This window comes from Martes martes, assembly GCF_963455335.1.
Source record: "Martes martes genome assembly, chromosome: 6".
NCBI lineage: Eukaryota > Metazoa > Chordata > Mammalia > Carnivora > Mustelidae > Martes > Martes martes.
The window spans coordinates 111,186,512-111,208,225 of NC_137893.1; the positions used below are offsets into that span (position 1 = coordinate 111,186,512).

At 40.7% G+C, this 21,714-nt stretch overlaps 1 protein-coding gene across 2 annotated transcripts in view; it reads left to right on the forward strand.

Moving 5' to 3' along the window:
• Positions 1–21,714, forward strand: part of SDHAF4 (succinate dehydrogenase complex assembly factor 4) — a 50,034-nt gene that overhangs the window by 19,835 nt on the left and 8,485 nt on the right. Inside the window, exon 3 of one of the 2 annotated variants that reach the window (XM_080807187.1) lies at positions 1,937–2,371. The exons of the other annotated variant lie outside the window; for it this stretch is intronic. Coding sequence (XP_080663313.1) covers positions 1,937–2,046 — 110 coding nt within the window. The 3' untranslated portion in view covers positions 2,047–2,371. Of the gene's footprint in view, positions 1–1,936; positions 2,372–21,714 lie in introns of those variants that run through there. 2 annotated transcript variants of the gene reach the window in all.

Here is a 21,714-nt window from a genome sequence, read left to right on the forward strand (position 1 = left end):
GGTGAAAATTAGGTTAAAGAAACACGAGGGAAAAGCCTCCATAGAAGGTTGTGGTCGGAAAGAAGAAAACTCAAGGCTGTGGGACTTGGAGAGAGAACATATTCAGGAGATAATGAAATCAATGCAGATAACGCAAGTGGACATGAGAATCACTAGGAAAGAGGACAAGGGCCTCTGTGTTCCCAGTATGTGAGGTTACTAATATGAGTATTGATAGGAAGCATAATGGGGAGAGGTGAAGCTGTGAACCAAGTATTGATCCTATCCAAGAAGATAAAAAGTCTTTATTACCAGATTGGAGCAGAGTGTTGGACAAGTGAATGGTGTGGAATTCAAAAGAGGAAAAGCTATAGAGGTTTGGTGGTAGATGAGAAGCTGGAAGTAGCAGTGAGCCACGGGAATGTCTTGACACTTTCTTCCCTCGTGCTGTGGACTGAATTGTGTCTCCCTGAAATCTATTTCAAAGCCCTAACCCCCAAAGTGGTGGTATTTGGAGATGGGGCCTTTGAGAGATAATTGGGTTTAAATGAGGTCATGAGACTGGGGCCTCATGATAGAATTCGTGCTCTCATACTAAAAGACACTGGAGAGCTCACTGTCTTTCTCTTCTGCCTTGAGAGGACACAATGCCATCTGCAAGCCAGGAAGATAGTCTTCACCAGAACCCAGCCATGCTGGCATCCTGATCTCCGACTCCTAGCCTCCAGAGTATAAGAAAGTTAACTTCTATTGTTGAAGCTGGTCAGTCCGTGGCAGTTTGTTATGGCAGCCCAAGCTGACTAAGGCATTCAGTGAGCCCTGGAGATATGGGAGACAGAAGAGCTTTCCTTAGAGGCTTTCAGAGGAAGTCCAAGGATGGAGTTTTTTAGAAAACAGAATGATAGGTGGGGAAGAGTTTATTCATAGTGGAGAAAGAATTTTAAAAATAGGTAAGTATTTGAAAGTTTTCAAGGTAAATTTTCTATTTTCTTTTTCCTAGAGCAGGACTACATGATTTTGGCGATGTTCATTTAGCTTTCTAAAGAGACACAGCTTAAGAATTGGGGTTTTCTAATAGCTGATTCCTCTTCCATTCTTCCCATATACAGAGCAGTAGTTTATGGGCTGAGGACAAGACTGCAACCAGAATGTCTGAATTCAAATTCCATTTTACCACAGTAGTAGCAATGTGACCAGGAGAACCTTTCTGAACCTCTTTGTGCCTCATTTTCCTCATCTGTAAAATGGAGACCATAATTGTTCCTGTCCCGTAGGACTTTCATGAGGACAAAACAAGTTACTGTGAATAAAGTGCTCAAAAGTAGGCCTGACTCAAGATGGATGGTCCTATTATGAACACACAGTATTAATAGTAATATCTGTTATGTCCATAAATGGCAGTATCAGCCAACTACTTGCGGAAGCCAAAACCCTATGAAGAAGCGCAAGAGTTCTCATAGCTAAAGTTAACTGTGCATTCTTATGTACCCAGCACTGAGCTAAATCCTTTACATGTGTTTCTTTAATTCTCAACAGGCTAAATCGGTTACAATTGTTGTACCCATTTTACTGATAAGAAAACTGAGGCACTGAGCCAAAATAATCTTGTTTCAAGACCTTTCAAACGTTATGGATTTGTACTCTATATTCCCTGCATTCCTTTCCTTCTCTTACAATCCATCAGCATATATGCAGCTAACTCCTCACCTTGGGGCCTGAGAACATTCCAAGAATTCTAAGTAATTAATGTAGGTGATAAGGTCTGTTGAATATGACAATTGTATCCTGAAGTGATTTCTCAAACTTGGGAAAAAGAACCACATTTACAGTTCATTTAAAAGACTGTGTAGCAATAACCTAGTCAGTGGTATCTCCTGTAAACCTGTCTTCAAAATTGGCCAGAATGCCTTTCTCGTCTCTGTTGACTACTGTTTTTGCACCTTCTGTCTTTCTTTAGAATTCCCAGATGATATTAATCCTGTTACCAAAGAAAAAGGTGGACCCAGAGGCCCAGAACCTACCCGATACGGAGATTGGGAACGAAAAGGACGCTGTATTGATTTTTAAGACACATATATTATTAACTTCAGTATCTTTTTCTGAATATGTAGATCCGAATTTATTTCCACTTGTTTGCTTTCTGTATATCCTTTAAATCATTTAATTTCTATAATGTGTTTAAAAACATAAATAATGCCTTGAAAGAAAATATGCTGCTATAAAGTAAGAAAGGGGAAATAGTTCCATATTAGCACATTAATTTTACTTGAAGTATATTGGAGTATATAAATGATGCTTAGAGCTGCAAACTCATTTCATCACATTTCAGTTTAATCAGCTGCTTACAAAATGCAAATGTAAATAAAACAAGTTTTAATGATTTTTATTGCCACATGCTAGGTAACAGTGACTTTTTATGTGTGAGTTAAGTAGTACATTATAGTTTGATAAGGCCATAGTAACAACAGAAAATCTAACTCCAGAGCCAGATTACTTGGGTTCAAATCCTGACTCTGCTACTTATTAGCCATGTGATCTTGGAAAAGTTATTTTAACTTCTCTGTACCTCAGTTATCTTCATGTATAAATTGGAGTTAATACTAGTTCTACCTCATAGGGTAGTGGGAAGATATTTAAATGAGTAAGTACATGTAAACCACTTGGAACAGTGCGTAGCACATAGCTCTCACTGTAAGTGTAGCTGTCCTTCAATTTTAAATGTATTTTTCCAGGTCTCTAGGCTTTCTGTAGGGAAGTACTAAGAAACCAAGTTTGGAATACTTGAACTGAAATTGTTTTATATGAATATAGCATTAAAAATCATTAGTTGGAAAATTAGTGATTTTTTGCATGGATGAACTGAGCTGAAATACATACTAGTTTGTTAAACATAAAATTTAGATACAGAGGATCAATAAAATTTAGATACAAAGTGGAGGATGAAATGGGCCAGCTTAGTCAGTTTTGATGACTCAAAAGCTCTTCTGTTGTGGCCTTTGGATAACTGGGTCATGAAAAAGTCGTATCCAGTTTACAGCTGTGGAATGAAGGAAGACTTGGAAACTGCTGGGCTCGCCTAAGGCATCCTGTCCTCTAGCCTTACTCAATCCCAGAGACTGAACCTTCAGCCCCCAGGCTACACTTAAATTACCTAGGAAGAAAGGGTTTGCAGGGTCTGTAGAAGACAGTGCAGTGGGCTGATAATGCTGTGATATGACTTAAAGTGCAATATTACTTGAGAAGATTGTAGGCGATTTATGCGAGAATATAAACTTTCTTAAAAGTGTATTCTCCTCAGAAGCAAACTAAGTGGTGTGGTAATTGGGCCTAGTCATTCGGTCTTTGTATCGGTTCTCTCTCTCTCTCAGTCAACATGTGTCCTTCTAATGGCAGTTACTGTGTATGCTGCTGAGTAATAACCACATTCCTTTAAAAACATTCTGTAATTTAGTCATCGTTCAGTTAGCCCACATTAGTGAAAGTTTTTATTAGGTTAACGTTCCAGTAGTACTTATGTCAGATTGTTTTGTATAGTTTCACCTGTGTTTGTGGTATGTGATACGGGAGAGACAACTTAGATACTTCAAAAACTAATACAAAATATGTAACAACCAGAATGTTGTATTAAGAGAATCCTTAATCTCTGTTAATAGTAATGTGTTTCATGACAGCCGTCAAATACATAGGTACAATTCGGAGGCATGAAAACATTTATGGTCTTTATGTCCATCGAACATAAATGAAAAAAAACCTGAAGGCCTCCAAAAGATGATGTAGCAGTAGTGGAAATGCACCACTCACATTTCCTCCTATGGGAAGCAGGGTTGACTGAGAACCCCAACTGCTGCCCCAAGGGATCCACCCCTGTGCTCCTGCTGAGGCCCCACTTCCCCCAGGCTGTTCCCAGCCAGTGAATGAGTGTGTTGGCCCATTCCCCTGATGGATGACTTTGGCTCAAGGATTCCCCGTTAGCCTGCCCAGTACCTTCTTCCGACTGTTGGATGTCTCAGACTTCTTACCCAGTGCTCTTTTCCTCTCTCTCCCCATCACAGGTGTCAGACTCTGCCTACTTTTCTCCTTTATAATTCAAAACATTTCCCCAGTAAATCTCTTTCACATTTAATCCCATTTTAGCATTTGTTTCTCAGAGAACCCAAACTAACACATATAGTTTTAAAAGAACAACTTATGAAAGAACAACTTATAGACAGACTTTGAGAAAATACCAAAGCTTGTGGCTTTTTCTAGTACAATCATAGTCTAACCACTTAAATTTTACATTGCTTGGGGATTTCTGAGAAATTATAGGTTGTGCATTTATAAAGAAGGCTTGCACCATGGAACCTTGTACATTTTAGGTGTTTGGGTAGAATTGAAATATGTTCAGCATTTTTCTTATTTTGATGTCAGTTGCTGTGACCTATTACTAAACTTGAAGAGCCACCCTAAAGCCATATTCTGCAGATATAACAAATGTTCTTTGGATGAATAGTATGACTTACAATGAACAAACTTAGTAACAGTAGTTGTTAATGATGTATCAGCAATTTTAATGATACTTGCAGAACAGGGTAGTAATTTTTGTAAGTATAAGATAAGAATGGCAGTGGACTTTTTTTTAAAAAAGATTTTATTTATTTATTTGACAGAGAGAAAGAGAGCACAAATAGGCAGAGTGGCAGGCAGAGGGAGAGGGAGAAGCAGGCTCTCCTCTGAGCAGAGAGCCTGACTTGGGGCTCCTGGGATCATGACCTGAGCTGAAGGCAGATGTTTAACAGACTGAGCCACTAGGCGCCCCATGATACTGCTTTGATTGAGGTGTATTGAGGAAAAAAACCTGGCTTCACACAGATCTGAAGTTAGAAAAGGGAGGATCTCACAGGTCCCCTGAAAGGTCTTGGGGACCCCCAGAGCCCTTGGACCACACACTTCAAGAACTGCTAAGCTGATCTAAGAAAGGAGGGTACTAAATGCAGACTCTTTGGAAGAGCAAGCAGAACTGGCTGAGCCTCTAAGACCAAGTTTCAGAACCACACACCAGTGCTGGCTGGAGAAAGGAGCTCCTCCCCCAGATCCTAGTCGGCTGCCCCTCTTCCCTACAAGAACTCGCCACAGTCACTGTTGCAGACCCCCGAGTCCTGGACGCTGCTGCCAACCACACTGACAAAGACTTGGTAGCTTTCCCTCCGTCATCTAACCTGTGTCTGCATCATTGTCCTATGTGGTTCGACACTGAAGTCAGATGCCTGCATATCCCAGCAGAGGATAGGACATGTACTTTCACTGAATTCTGTGTGGGTTTGGGAGGCTCCACACTGGGGAACTTATCAGATGTGGAGATGGCGTTCAAAAGATTTTGGTCACATGTTACTTGTTGACCACTATCATCTGAGAAAACTAGTTGGGAATCAGCTTTATTGGGGCATCAAAGTGTAAGATGTGTAAAATGTAATGTAGGCCTGTAAAAACGTTTGAGTGGTCCCTAAAACACATTGAATGTCTATTTCTGCTCATTTGAAGAATGCTTCCCTAAAGATTGGACATCTGAGCCTGTGATTTCTTTTTATGCCACTTACATAGCCTTGGTTATTGAATACGAACATTAGTTACGTGAAAGTTGCTTAAAATCCAGAAAGAGCCCATATTCATTTAAAATACAGTCTAGATATATATAGGCCCGCCTTTCTAACTTGGTCGTGGCAAGTGGAATCTTTTCTAAAGCCTTGAAACTGCAAGTACTCCTAATTAGCTGTTGCTAGTAAAAAGGAATCATGCACAGATTGAGAAGGGAGATTTTTGTTGATGCAGGTGTGAGGAGGAGATGAAAATCAAACAAAGGAACTTTTAGAAGCAACTTAGAACAGTGGAAGCTGAAAACATGCAAGGAAGAAAACTAGGGAAATGTCCTTGCAGGGTTGTCTTTAGCCCCTTTAGAAAAATCTGAATTTTTAAACGTGTTATAGACTGGACTGTAACCATTATCTCTCTCTCTCTTTTTTTTTTTTAATTTTGTTTATTTGAGAGAGAGAGCACAAGTCCAGGGGAGAGGCAGAGAGAGAAGCAGACTCCGTATTGAGCAGAGAGCCCAATGTGGGACTCCATCCCAGTACCCTGAGATTGTGACCTGAGCGGAAGGCTTAACCAACTAGGCACCCCTATAACCATTATTTTTTTTTTAAGATTTTATTTATTTATTTGCCAGAGACAGATACAAGGAAAGAGGGAACACAAGCAATTGGAGAGAGAGAAGCAGGCTTCCCACTGAGCAGGGAGCCCGATGTGGGGCTCGATCCCAGGACCTTGGGATCATGACCTGAGCCGAAGGCAGACATTTAAGGACTGAGCCACCTAGGCGCTGCCCCCCCATAACCATTATCTTAAAACATTGTGCATTTCCTAGCCTAGGAGGTCACTGTACTCAAGTTGGCATTTTCAACTTTAGAGATACATAAAGTTGGGATTCTTTGGTTTAACAGAAGATCTCATATTCTCTCTCATCCCTAAGTCAATGACTCGGGTGAATCCCTTATTTTTTAAAAAAAAGCTTACACGGATTTTATTTTGATAGCATCCTCTCATTTTCTGCTGGTTAGAAATCTCAGAACTTCTGAGTGGATTGTCCCATATCAAACCCAAACCCTCTGATTGATTGACCCTCTGCCATTGTGATTGATTGATTGATTATGTGATTGATTATGTGACCCTCTGCCATTGTCTATACCTACATAATAAATGTTTCAACTGAGCAGAACAATCTTTGTATTTCCTAATTTTAGGCAGATAGATTCATGCTGACTAGAATGCCCCCTGCCTTTCTTTATGAACATACCTTTTCTCTCTTCCTCCAGTTCTTTGCTAGAGTGAGGCTAGGTATAAATTACGTGAGTGAAATACTTTTCTCCACCTTAAAATATACACACACACACACACACACACACATACACACACATACACACACATATATATACACATACACACATGTATGTGTGTATGTGTATATATATGTATGTGTATATGTATATATATGTATGTGTATATATATACTTTAAGTCATATATATACATATATACTCACATATATGTATGTATGTGTATATATATATATATACACACACACACACACACACACATTTATGACTCATGTCTGACCTTAATGTTTTTCTGTGTAATGAATCCTGACCACCTCTAGTCAATCCTGTCACTGCAGCAGCTCCTTGTCCCTGTCTCAGAGGCCATGGCTGCCCTGTACAGCACTGCCCTGCATTTTGTCTGCTGGTGGTTGTGTTGACTTGGCCCTTGTCCTCTTTTCCAATATTCTGTTCTGTGGGGGTTAGAATACCAAAAAGGATGAGGGTTCTGAGTGCAAGTTCTGCCAATTAAATGCATCTGATCAAAATTTTTTTCATTTAGAACTCAGTACAGCCTACCATACCCATCAAGTGCAAGCATAGAATATACACAATCAAGTATGAGAATAAAAATATTTTCAGACAGCAAAGCCCAGGAAAGAAGTTTTACTCTCGTATGCTGCATCTTAAGAAACTGCTGGTGGATGTGCTTTAGCAAAAGAAGGCATAAGCCAAAAAAAAACGAAGAATACATGGGATCCAGGAAGAAGAGATTCAACCCAAGGGGTGCAGTGAAGGAAGATTCCAGGGCACAGCTGAGCAACAGCCGAGAGAACAACCAGTCCAGACAAGACAGACTAAGGTGGGAGGTGTGTGGAAGGGAGATATGGGAGAGAAAGGCAAATGGAAGTGACATTATTTAATTTGCTTGAGCATGAAAAAAATTGATAAGCATCTGAGAAATGTTGGACAGTTTAAGAAACATCAACAAGAACCTAGAAAACTATGCAAACAAAAAGGAGACAATTTTTAAATTAACTCTAAGAAAAACACAACTTTGTATAGGAAAAGACATGTATCTACAGTACACTGCCTGGCTCAGAAGGTAACTGAGAACACATGTAATGATTACATAATTATAACAGTTTTTAAAACGTTGTTGATTTGAATATTTTTCAGTCATGACTTACTTTTTCAGTCAATGACTTACCAGTCATACTTACCATGACTTAACCTTATGGAGAGAAGGGGAAGAATTGGGTGGAGGATAATCGTGTCAGAGAGCTGAATCTAGCACTCCATACTAACAAGAAGTCGGGGGGTAATTGCCAAAATGGATCAGTCCAGAGAAAAGAAAGTGTGAATGTCATGTAGAAAGAGGGAGGTAAATACTGAAAGAATCAACTGAAAGAATGGAGAGTCGTTGCCCCTGGATGTGAATTGGCTGGGCAGGAACTGCTGTTTTTCATTAGAAGCTCTAGTTCTTAAAATAAATGAATATATTAGTTGTCATATTAAGAACTTACCAAGGTTTCTTGGGGAAATTTAGAAAACAGAGTATAAAGAAGAAAACGGAAATGATCTATGAAACCTCTATACCCGCTTAACCTTTGGTGAATTGTCCTTCAATAGTCTTAAATATATGTAGATTTTTTTTATATAGGCATTATCCTAATAATTTTCATAGCCAAAATTTTACTATTTTAATCTTCACTTTCTTAATCACAAGTGATGTTAAACACTTCTCCCTATGTTTGTCAGCCTTTTGCATTTCCTCGTTTCCTCTGTTAATTGCTTTTACTTGTCTCTTACTCATTTTCTTATGGATATTGGTCTTTCTATTATCAATTTGTATGAGATTTTGCTCTTCAATTCTGCTTGTTTATGCTGAAATGTTTATTTATTTATTTATTTTTAAAAAGATTTTATTTATTTATTTGGCAGAGACACAGAGAGAGAGGGAACACAGCAGAGGGAGTAGGAGAGGGGGAAGCAGGCCTCCTGTGGAGCAGGGAGCCCAATGTGGGGCTCGATCCCAGGACCCCGGGATCATGACCTGAGCCAAAGGCAGATGCTTAACGACTGAGCCACCCAGGCACCCCTGAAATGTTTATTTTTATGAGGACTTTTTCATTGTTGTTATTTTGGTATAACTTGACCTCTATGACCTTAACTTAATATCCTTTCACAAATTCCTTAGGTGGTTCTTGCCCACAATGAAGTCCCAAGTTCTTTGTCCTTCCTGGTCTGGCCCTTGACGTCTGTTTGGGCCTTTCTTCCACAGGCCCCCCTCCATTCCCATCAAGACCTATCACTCAAAGCCTCTCAAAAAGGCTTTCCAATATCTCCACACCTTGAGAGATAAACAGGCTTTCTGCCTGAAATGCCTTTTCTTTACTGTCTGTCTAGAAAACACCTTTGATCTACACCTCACCTTCTTGACTATCTTTTCTGTGTTCTTTTCACATTCAACTATTACAAATGTATTAACGTGTTTTAGAATTAATTGTCAATTCTGTCTCCTCCATTAATCTGTGGGCTTCCTTATCTGTCTTTGTTCAGCTTTGTATCCCCAATTGCAGCACAGTGCTGGGTACTTAGTAAACACTCAATGAATGTTGGCTCAGTGTTGAATAGTTCAGTATTTGTGGTAGGCAGAATCCCACAATGGTCCTGAGATTCCCTCCGCATGGCGTATGTGTACTGTCCCTCCCCCTCCAGTGCATGTAAGACCTGTGACTATAATGAGATCATCCTTCTCTTGATTAGGTTGCATTATATGGCAAAGGTGTTGGAAGTTATTCTAGTGGTCACGTTACCATTGTGACAGACTCCACTGTAGCCTACCCGAGGAAAGGTCCCCTGCTGGCTGTGAAGAAGTAAGATGCTATGCTGGGAAGGTGCCATAAGCTAGAGGCATATGGTGCCATATGCTAGAACCTCGAATTCACTCTGCTGAGACCCTAAGCAGAGGACCTAACTAACAGGTGCCTAGACTCCTATTCCAAGGAAGCTGTGGATAATAAGTGTGTGCTGCTTTAAGCCACTAAGTGTCTTGTAATGTCTTATGCAGCAGTAGACAACTGATAGGGCATTCAAGCTGCTATTACTAGGGCAATGGGGCCTTGAATCTCAGGAGCAATGACTAGGCAGGCTTTAAGACCTTATAGTTTCGGTAACTGGATCCTGGTTTTGATTATTTGTATACAAAATCCCTCGAAGACCTGCCCTGCCAAACACTCACCACTGTCTCTTTTAAGAGAAGCAAAGCCCTACTACCCATACGCATTCCCTGTGCTAACCCCCTATTGACCGACAATTTAGTTACCGCTCTTGGATTCTTCTTGCCGTGTTCTGTCCACATATACTAGCAGTCCTGTTACTTTGCAGTGACTCCCCCTTCCCTATGGAACCACATGTGTGAGCTACCACTTACTATTCATTGTGATAACTTTTATATGCTGTATTAAGCCTGCTTGACTGAACCCTCAATAGCCCACAATCTGGTCTTGTCACAGCCCAGAAGGTAGATCTGTTTCCTTCTCAGACTCCCTTCTAATAGCAGTTACCTGGCCCAATATTCTAGAATTGGGCCAGTTGGGTCCCTTGGGTGCTATAAGATGATTAATCCAAGTCATTAAAGAACATTTAAACATATAATGCTATTTGCTTTAATTTAGAAAATATAATGAGAAACATTTTTACAACTTTGAGTTGCTATAAAAGTGCCCCAAATTCTTCTGATTTATTTAATAAATAATTGATTTATTAAATAAAAATAAACTGTTTTTTTTAAAAAAACCACTATAAATACTAAAAGATTTGGAAACTTTTATGATCTCTAATGTTGATAAAAGATGGATAACAGAGCGTTCCACTTGAGTTGCAAGGGCAAGTGATTTAAAAAGATAGGTGGTGGTTAGGGAAGGCGGATTTGGGGCAGGTCAAGCTAACATGCTGCTTGAGTGAAGCCAGAGGGGCTGGGGAGGGCTGGCGAGTGCCACATCGTGAGGAATTCAACCCAGTAACGGGCTTGGTCTCAAAATGTCTGAGGCTGGGCCTGGTCTTAGCATCATTTATAACAGGATATGAGCTGAGCTCCGAGGCAGTTCCCCTCATTTTCTGTAAATGAACCAAGAACTTCAGGCTATGTAAGGCGGACCCCACTTACTTTTCAGAAACACTAAATTCACTTAAACTACTCATATTGTGTTTAATTTTTTAAAGCAATCTAAAAAGAATTTACTAGAAACGGGAATCTGTAAGTACAGCAAGTGCCAAAATAACAGAATAAAGATTCTTTACCGTGTTCAGATGCCTTCCAAAATTTAGAATAATTAAAATGTAAGAGGCAAAAATAATTTCAGAAAAGAATAATGCTGACATTTTCAGATACTCCACCAAAGCAAAGCTCCTCTTCTGGCGTGTAGCAGCCTGACTTAGATGAGCACCAGTGGGGGAATGAGCTGCTGCTGACTTTCTGCCAAGCTCCTTCACCCACCCCCACATGCAGGCAATCATAGACCTTGTGACCACACCAGGGTCAAGGCACTACAAAGATGCTCAGGCGTGAAATGTCGCATCTATTTCGGTAATCGAAATACAAGATATTTCCTTATTTTCCCCTAGATAAATTTTTTAGGACGCTCTCAGAATCGGTTCAAGACCTACATATCACGGTTTAATTTAAGCCCTGTCAGAAAATGTGCTTTTCTCCAAACTTTTCCATCCTGCTCTTTGTAATATTCCTCACATTAGAGTCACTTCCAAAAGGCCCTCTAGAGGGGCGCCTGGGTGGCTCAGTGGGTTAAGCCTCTGCTTTTGGCTCAGGTCATGATCTCAGGGTCCTGGGATAGAGCCCCAAATTGGGCTCTCTGCTCAGCAAGGAGCCTGCTTCTCCCTCTCTCTCTGCCTGCCTCTCTGCCTACTTGTGATCTCCCTCTCTGTCAAATAAATAAGTAAAATCTTAAAAAAAAAAAAAAAAGGCCCTCTAGGTACATACTTGCACAGTTAATGGTATTAAGGCACATGTTAACACGTGTATAACTCATTAGGATGTGTTAATTACTTTCAATAAATCCATTGCCACGTGGCATTAAGCCATCTCCCGTGAAAAGAGACCAGACATCAACCTTATTATAGTTGCTTAAGCTTTTATTGTGGAAAATTTAAAAATACACAGAGGTAGAAAGAATAACATAATGTGTCCCCCATGAATGTACCCACCATCCAAGTTTAACAATTATCTGTATTTATCAATAGTTATTAATTTTGTTTGCTTTTACACACTTTTTCTCTCCTCTGAGGTATTTTATGGCAAACAACTTCCCACTGGATGTGTAGTATCTTATAGAGAGGAGTTAAGAAAATGTCAGAGAATAAATAGGCCCCCGGCTGGGCAGCCTGTCTAGCTGGTGGTGGGTGGCGGCGGGGGGTGTGGGGGGCACTAGCAGAGGGTTGTCAGCAGGAAGGAGGTACTAACCCAGGATGAGAGGCGGGGGCACTGAAAGGCCAAGGAGTTTTTTTAGATGTATATTTTTTGAAAAAGAGAACTGATCTCGACTGCAAACCAAAAAAAGTGGTCTTGTTTTAAGGTTTTGTTTCATCTTAAGTAGAGGAAGATTGGGCCTGTATTTTCATTTATTTCAAGGTATTTATTTTAGACTTAAAATACTCATAATTACCCTGAGTTTAAACATCCTGTTATAAGCAGGATGGTAACCCACTGGTTCTCAGTTCCTCAAGTTAACAGCCAGTTCATTTTTTAAGATGTATTTATTTATTTGAGAGAGAGAAGAGGGGAGGGACAGAGGGAGAGGAAGCAGACTCCCTGTTGAGCGCAGAGCCAGACACAGGGCTTGATCTCATGACCCTGAGATTGTGACCTTCGTAACCTGAGCTGAAATCAAGAGTCAGTGGCTTAACTGACTGAGCCACTCAGGTGCTCCACTACAACTAATTCTTAAAGACCAAGGACAGTGATTTCACAGATTTTAGGAAATATGTTAAGAAGTTTCACCATCTTTTACATTCGGGAAAATTATTATTATTGTTATTATTAAAACAATTATTATGTATCTTTAATTATTTCATATATTAACATTTATTTTCCTTTGGAAAGGTGGCAGTTAAACTGTTTGGAGATGTCTATTCCTTACACCTCTGTTTCCAAATATTCAACATATAGTCTTTCAGATATCCATTGTCTATCTTTTGTTTTGTTTTGTTTTAAAGATTTTGTTTATCTATTTGAGAGAGTGTGAATAGAGGGATGGGGCAGAGGGAGAGGAAGAGGGAGCTGGAGAAGCAGGCTGAGCAAGGAGCTGACTCAGGGCTCAGTCCCAGGACCCTGGGATCATGACCTGAGCCAAAGTCAGAAGCTTAACCGATCGAGCCACCCCAGCACCCTGGTCCTTTGTCTATCTTTAAGTGTATATGTAACCCAAGTGACTCACTACTCCTTGCACTCGCGTGTGTTATAAAGGAGGGTTGTTACAGGACAGTGTGTTATTCCTCACTGCAGAGGTGACATCCTTGCCACTTATCCACTCAGTGCCCGTCTGTGGCTCACAGTCCTGCCATTCCTCCATCACCCCTGCCTCCTCTTGGTGGGATGCTGATGTTGCCGGTCACTGCACGGTGGAGGGCGCTGGACCTCCGTGTCCCTTCCACCCCCAGGTGCTCGTACCATTCTCTCAGTCAAGGTTTGAGGTCACTGAGATCGTGTTTGAGGCAGCACAGAATAGGAAACAACCACACACTAACATGATAAGGTCAGCTGTTAAGGAAGAAAAAAAACCCATTGAACTTTTTTTTTGCCACATTATTGGTCTCCTTGAATTATTGTAACCTCACCAGGGAAGAATAAATTCTCTATCCTTTCCATCAATCCAGTAAGAAGAGGCCAGTATTGTGTTTTTAAGGCCAAAGATCTTTTTTATGTGTCTCTGCCTCCACCAAGGAAGTAAAAAGCTGTTGTGATTCAGGTGCTTTGAGAGAGAGTAACCCGGGCTGCCTCTGGAGGAGAGGGGAAGAGGGCTCAGGCTTTGGCTTCAGGAGGGAGCGTGACCCGTTCGTACCCCACTCCAAGTTAGCACCTGCTGGAAACACCTTTGAGGGGACAGACTGGGGACTGAATCCACAGTACCCCAGGCTTGCGAACTGCATTCGTTTCCTAGGGCTGCCACAACAGAGTATCACAAACCGTTGTGGCTTCAGACAACAGAAATGCATTCTCTCCCCATTGTGGAGGCCACAAGTCTGAATTCAAGGTGCCAGCAGAGCCATACTCCCGCTAAAACCTGTAGAGGCGATTCCTTCCTTGCCTCTTTCTAGCTTCTGATGGAATGCCGGCAACCCTTGAAGTTTCTTGTTTTGCAGGCGCACAGCTCCAATCTCTGTCCTTGTAGTCAGGTGGACTTCTCCTTGTGTGTCTCTGCTTTCACATGGCCATCTGTTAGAAGGACTCCAGTCATATCGGAGTAGGAGCCCACTCTACTTCAGTATGACCTCATCTTAACAAATGACATCTGTAATGACCCTCTTTACAAATAAGAGGGTGTTTTGAGGTTTTGAGGTATGTTTTGGGGTATCAGGGCTAAGACCTCAACATAGCTTTTTTCGGGGAGAAACACAATTCAACCCACAACAAGAACCATGGTACAAGATACCTGGACCAAGCCTGCTATGGAGGAGGCAGCTGGTGGCTTGAATAATGACTGTTTCCAGCTTCGACCAACTAATGACCAGAAGCCCTCTACAAGTTTTCTGATCTGTGTAAGCATTTAGAGACTCTTTCACAGCCTTAAGAGGGTAAGGAAGCCTCCCTCACTCTACCTCCACCACCCCAAATAATATGACTATCCTTGCATTTCCTGGGGTGGGGAGGGGCTGATTCTGCATCGGAGTGCGTGGGAATGTATTCAGATGACTACACTTGACATCATGGGTTCCTACTCCCTGGGCCATCCCCATCTCCAGCCATTTCTCACTGGCTGTTCTTTCTCTCTAAGTGCCTCATTCTTTCATTTACTTTCCACAGTTGCTAGTGTTCTACTTTTAGAATACTCTTTTATTTTCCATTTGAAACTTTTGCAGACTATATACATGTAGGCAAAAAAACTACGGTTATTTCCTAATCAAAAGTGCTATCTATTTCTATTTCTATTATCTATATGCTATCTATTATTTGCAGTAACAATATTTCTTTAGCACATCCTATATAAAATTTGTAAAAAGAACTTTTTCCGGGGCTCCTGGGTGGCTCAGTTGGTTAAGCAACTGCCTTCGGCTCAAGTCATGATCCCGGGGTCCTGGGATCGAGCCCCACATCGGGCTCCCTGCTCAGTGGGGAGTCTGCTTCTCCCTCTGCCTGCCACTCTTCCTGCTTGTGCTCTGTCTCTCTTTCTGTCAAATAAGTAAATAAAATCTTTAAAAAAAAAAAACAAAAAAACTTTTCCCTTACCACACCCTATCAGCAGCAGGGAAGGGATAGAAAAACATGTTCCCTCTCCTCATAGAGTCAGTCAGTCCCTAGGGGTTGAGAATATGGAAGGCTGGATTTTTTTTTTCCTTCCAGCTATATAAAAATCAAACAAATGCCCCATTTCTGCTCAAATTCATTTGAGATATTACCACTCTGATTTTTCCTTAGTTTTAAAACTAGAATCTGTCTACGATTTTTAAAATCCCATAATAGCAACCTCCTACTCAGAGACAAAATGGAAACCTCTATACACTGTTCAGTAATCAAAGCGTCTTCACACAGTTGCACATGGGGAAAAAAAGTCCAAGAAATAAGACAACAGGCAAACCGTATTTATAAAATCATATAAGTATTATGTAAAAGCATTTTAGTTATACTTGATAATACAACTAATTACTGATAAAATTTTTAAACCACTTTATTTATTGAATTTTTTTAAATTCCCCTTTAAAACAATGAAAAGGCAGGGCTGTAGGAAACTGCCTTTCACCCTCCCTTAATAGATAATCATTAAGATTTAACAATCTGAATACAAGATCGTTCTACAAAGACTTCGATTAATTACATATCTCTTCAGGGCTGTGCATGTTTGTAATCCAATGCCTGAATATACCCACAGCCTGCCCAGGGAAAATTTCTGTGATTCATTGACTCATTTACCTAAAGCTTTATTAGCCATAGCCTATTAAAATGTGAAAGAGCAAAGGGAGGTGGTGGGGACCAGAGCATGATGCCTGGATTCTGTTGGAGAGCTGAGAGCAGTGCCTGGAGTCTACTGTCCCACCAGAGTGGGACAGCTGTGATCTCCTGTAACAGGACTATGCATTTGAGGAAGGGTGCCGGATGAGGGTAAGATGTTTCTCTTAGAATCATGGCTACTTAGATCACGGAAGTACTTTGTGAGTATCTTAAGTTCAGCCAAGCAAACGGGCAGAGACAAGTAGTGACCTCGCTCAGCTCACCCACTGCTCAGGAACTCCAAGGCCAATACTTAGCTTTCTTGACCTCCAAGTCAGTGCTTTTAACCTGCCCCTCTCCCCTCCTTCATCCTACCCCCACCCCTTCATTGCTTCTCTTGAAACTAAATTTAAAATGATTAATTTAGAAAGTTTCCAGTTTGAATTCATTTTTTGAGGTTTATATGTTGGATCACCGATATCAGATTTTCTTCTGTATTTAGCCATTTCAAAGCATGTCATAAAATGTAGATGCAACTGATAGTCAAGCAAATATATTTTTAACTTTAGAAATAGTGACATTCCAGAGATTCCCAGCAAACCTATTTGTTTCTTAACTGCTTATAGAACTTAGAGGCGTGCAGTCAAGAACAGTGTTACATGCTTACTTGCCTGAATATGTTTTCCTGGCCTCCAGCATCTGGATAACACTATTAGTACTTCAACTCCCCCTTTGCCCCAGCAGCTAGAACTTGAATTCATTTTCCCGCACAGTCATTACCCTCTGGAAGGCATTTAGCAGAACATCACACCCTTACACCAGGAAGTGCAAGCACTGACAGTTTAATGGCTAGTTACAAATCATCTCCATAAAGTTTATCAGTTATTTCTTGGGTTTAAAGTATTGATAGAAACTAAATTATGTATTGGTAATTGTTTTTTACCAGACCATACATTTTCCTGTATTTATTTAACTACTGCGAAGCCAAGCCAAGCCAAACCAAACCAAAGAAAAAAACCCAGCATACTTGTTGCATTTTTCTCAAGTCAAACCAAGCTGTTAACAGGATGAAGAGTCAGTGTACAAAGTATTCAATGAAAATTATCCGAAGCCACTCTAAAAAATAACCACTGGTGCAAACCCACTTGCTGTTCATATTCTTGAGAACCAGTAACTGGAGAAACTCACTGGTCAATTCTTCATTTACCATCTGTAATTTTTGTAGTGACCAGACAGTGCAAGCATTTGACTCTTCACTCTGAGCTTCCCAGTAACCATATCAAGGACAGAATTATTGGGAGCTGGCTTATTGTGATCATATGGTGGGCTTTTTGGGATGGCACATTCTTCACCTTCCCCATAATGGCTGCTTTTCCCAGGAACTGTTTTTTCATCCAAGACAAACCTGTCCCCTGCTGTCTCCTATTAACATCAAAGTTGTGATATTAAAGATGGACAAAACTCCCCCAACTCTCTCTCACATAGGGCTCTGGGCCATTTTTGTCGGTGTCCTCGGGAACCCTCACCTCTTGTCTGTATCACGAGGACAGCACCACTTGCACATGGAGTCCAGGGCCTGGGGGCCCCTCAGTAGAGGGAGCTGGATAGTGGGGAGCTCCACACCTTCTCACAGAGCCTGTGGCTACTTTTCTACCTTTCCCAGAGGTAGCACCAGCTCTAGTCAAGTTGATCAGAAGTTAGAACTAGACACTGCCTATATATTATAAATCCCAGGTGTTATCCAGAGCAGGGGAGAATAATTAGAAAATTAAGGAACTTATTTTTATGCTACACTTATGAGACAAATTGCTTTAGAGGCTCTTAGGAGCAGTTACACCTAAATAAAAACATGGACAATGCCTGAATTCTCCATTAAATTCCTGCAAGCCAGAAATCGAGGTTCATCAAATCCTTTTGGATGGTAAGATTTCTGGTCAAAGTAGAAAATCTTACTTAAGGAGATAAATAACCCTCATAGTAGAAGAATCATAGAACTTGTGATAAACCAGAAAATTACTGTCTCCAGTCCTCTTATCTCATAGATAAGAAAATAGGCTCAGAGAGGGTGAGGGAAACAGGATCACAGTCTCCCACCCCCTAACATAAGACTAGAGGAACTCCACCAACCATAACAGCCTTCCCTGTTCAGCCCTCCTTCATCGGCATGTCCATCACCCAGTCAGAGAGCTGACCACCTGAGAGGTGGCAAATAGTTATCTACCAAGGAAACTGGCTGGCCCATGTCCCAGGAAGCTTTCAGAAGTTGGACTGGGTTCTAGTTTACTGATTTTTCCCCCTATAATTAAGAACTAGCCCTTTTCAAAGGAAAGATGGGCATATTTATTTATGTGCCAAACTGATATACAGAATGGCTTACTGTTGTGCACATAGTTTGGAAACTATGTGCCATTCATTAATATGTTCGGTAGGATCATCTCAAATTTGAAAAGCAAATTGCCAGTCTAAACCAACATATTAACTCCAAGCAGAATTAAATTTCAATTTGTGAGAGTCCTAACATTAGCTTAAAAACAAAATACCCTAAAATTATAGAAATAAAAAATAGACTACTACTTTTATTTGGTTTGTACCCATTTTTGTTCTTAGAATCACAAAAAGGAATACATTTGACAATTTTCTCCTACTAGTAGTATGTATATGTATGCATATATAATGTACAGAGGTAAATACACACACACACATTAGGAATAGAAAAGTTATATTAAACTGAGCAGGGAATTATTCCTAGGAAGTCGTAACCCCCCACCCCCAAATTCCCACACATCCATATGCATTGATTGTTGTATCAGTTAAGATAGACTAGCATCTGCTGAGGTAGTTAATAGCCCTTGGGTTGGGGGCCTAAGGGTCTTTTTAAGATGCCACCAATCACAAACGTTTTTTGCCAAGATTATAATTTCTTTACTAGTATAGCTGCCTCAAAAATTTAGTTGGCCCCTTACCCCTTCCTTTGGTTGGGATATGATTAAGTGCTCAGCGGGGCTGGAGTCAGGGTCAAGGGAACTTGGTCAATGTGGTCTGTGTGTCAGAAGAGGCAGAGTCAAAGACACAGCCTGAATGTTTGGAAGGCTGATGCCAGGTGGAGGGGTTGAGCAGATAAGTAAATATATTGAGGAATGGAGCCAGGCTTCTTACTGATGGAGAAAGAAGGCACAAATATGATACACAGGAAGGCTAGAAGAAATGCTACAGTATCAAACTGAAATTGGAAATAGAAGTATCAGTGTGACATTTGGTTTTCAAGGTGGGTAGTTGATAGACTGGTATGTGTGTATGTGTTTTCCTGTGTATGGATATATATACGCATATCACTTAGCATGTTCTGCTGGGAGGACCTAGAAGGATTGGGATTTCTGTAGCAATGTAGCACACTGATCTCCTAGATCTTGGTTTCTCAATACCATTTTTGACTCAAGGAACTAGCGCTCTTGAATAAATGGCTGGTTATAGGACTAGGGAAGGGAAAGTACAAGATGAACCTGGAATATCTAATTTTGCCAAAAAGTAAGGCTGTGTCCAAAGAATAATAAGCAGAAGGGCATAGAAGCCAGCTTCAAAGGTCTCCCACCGGCCAAATACGAAACATTTCGAGGATAAATGTTGATCTGTGTTATACTGTGGCAAAATATACTACTGCCTCTGATAATTGACAAAGCAAATGATGTGTCTCTAGACTTGTAATTTTAGGGGAAGAGATGGGTTAGTATTTGCTGCATTTCCAAATTACTAAAAGAGAGATGGGTTCAGAAATAACTGGCTAGTTTACAAGCAGGAACAAAAGGGAATAGAGGGTCTAGAAATTCAGAACTTGTAGCATTGAAAGAGGCAACTGCTGCTTAACTCCAATTAACGAAAGATGAAAACTAAGAAGTGGCTTGAGTTTGCAGCAAGGATCAAGCCAAGAATATGGCTCTCAAACTCGATGAATAGATGAGGCAGCAGCCGTAAACCTTTCAGTTGGCAAAAGGGCTTAGGGGAAACGGAATGCAGAATGTGTCACTCTGGGGTTCTTCAGTCCTTATCCACCACATGACCTTATCCCATTCACCATCTTTCTGTTCTTCCTCCATAACACACACACACACACACACACACACACCCCCACCCCATCACTTTTTCTGTACCCTTTGAGAGAGTAAATTGCAGATATGATGCCTGTTATCCCTAATACTTTAGTGTTAAACTATGTAAACCCCACAGCTAACATCACACTTAATGGCAAAAGGCTGAATGCTTTCCTCCTAAGATCAGGAATAAGACAAGGATGTCTGCTTTTGCCACTTCTAATTAGCATTGCATTCAAAGTTCTAGACAGGACAACTAAGCAAGGAAAAAAAGATAAAAGTCAGCCAAAATGGAATAAAACACAAAATCAGGGTGCCTGGGTGGCAAAATCATTTAAGCGTCTGACTCTTGGTTTCAGCTCAGCTCATGATCTCAGGGTTGTGAGATCAAGCCCCGGCTTGGCTCCATGCTCAGAGCAGAGTCTGCTTAAGATTCTCTCTCCTGTTGGTGGGAATGCAAGTTGGTGCAGCCACTTTGGAAAACAGTGTGGAGATTCCTTAAGAAATTAAAAATAGAGCTACCCTATGACCCTGCAATTGCACTACTGGGTATTTACCCCAAAGATATAGATGTAGTGAAAAGAAGGGCCATCTGTACCCCAATGTTCATAGCAGCAATGGCCACAGTCGCCAAACTTTGGAAAGAGCTGAGATGCCCTTATATCAACATAAACGGGACTGGAGATTATGCTGAGTGAAATAAGTCAAGAGTCAATTATCATATGGTTTCACTTACTTGTGGAGCATAAGGAATAACACGGAGGACATTGGGAGATGGAGAGAAGTGAATTGGGGGAAACCGGAGGGGGAAACAAACCATGAGAGACTGTGGACTCTGAGAAACAGAGGATTCTGGAGGGGCGGGGAGTGGGGGTTTGGGTGAGCCCAGTGATGGTATTAAGGAGGGCCCATATTGCCTGGAGCCCTGGGTTTGGTGCATAAACAATGAATCTTGGAACACTGAAAAAAAAATAAAATTACAAAAAAAAAAAAAAAGATTCTCTCTCCCTCTCCCTCTGCCTAAAATAAATAAATGAATAAATAAATCTTTTTTAAATGAAAGACATAAAACCACCTCTACTTGCTGATGATATGATATGATCATGTACATAGAAAAGATGAAGGGATCTACTAAAAAGCTATGAGAACTAATAAATGAGTTTGGTGAGGTTGAAGGATAAAAGATCAATATACAAAAATCAATTGTATTTTTATTTATTAACAATGAACAAACCAAGATGACATTAAGAAAACAATTTCAGGGGCGCCTGGGTGGCTCAGTCGGTTAAATGTCTGCCTTCAGCTGAGGTCATGATCCTGGAGTTCCAGGATAGAGCGGCTAGTCCAGTCGGGCTTCCTGCTCAGCGGGGAGTCTGCTTCTTCCTCTGCCCCTCATACTGCTCATGCTCTCTCTCTCTCTCACTCTCTCTCTCAAGTAAATAAATAAAATCTTAAAAAAAAAAAAACAATTTCATTTGCAATACTATCAAAGAGAATGTGATGAAGAAATTTCTTAAGGAAGTGAAAACTGTATTCTGAGAACTGCAAAACATTGTTGATAAAAATTAAGAAAGATCTAAATAAGTGGAAAGATATTTCCTGTTCATACACTGAAAGATGATGTTGTTAAAACGGCAGTA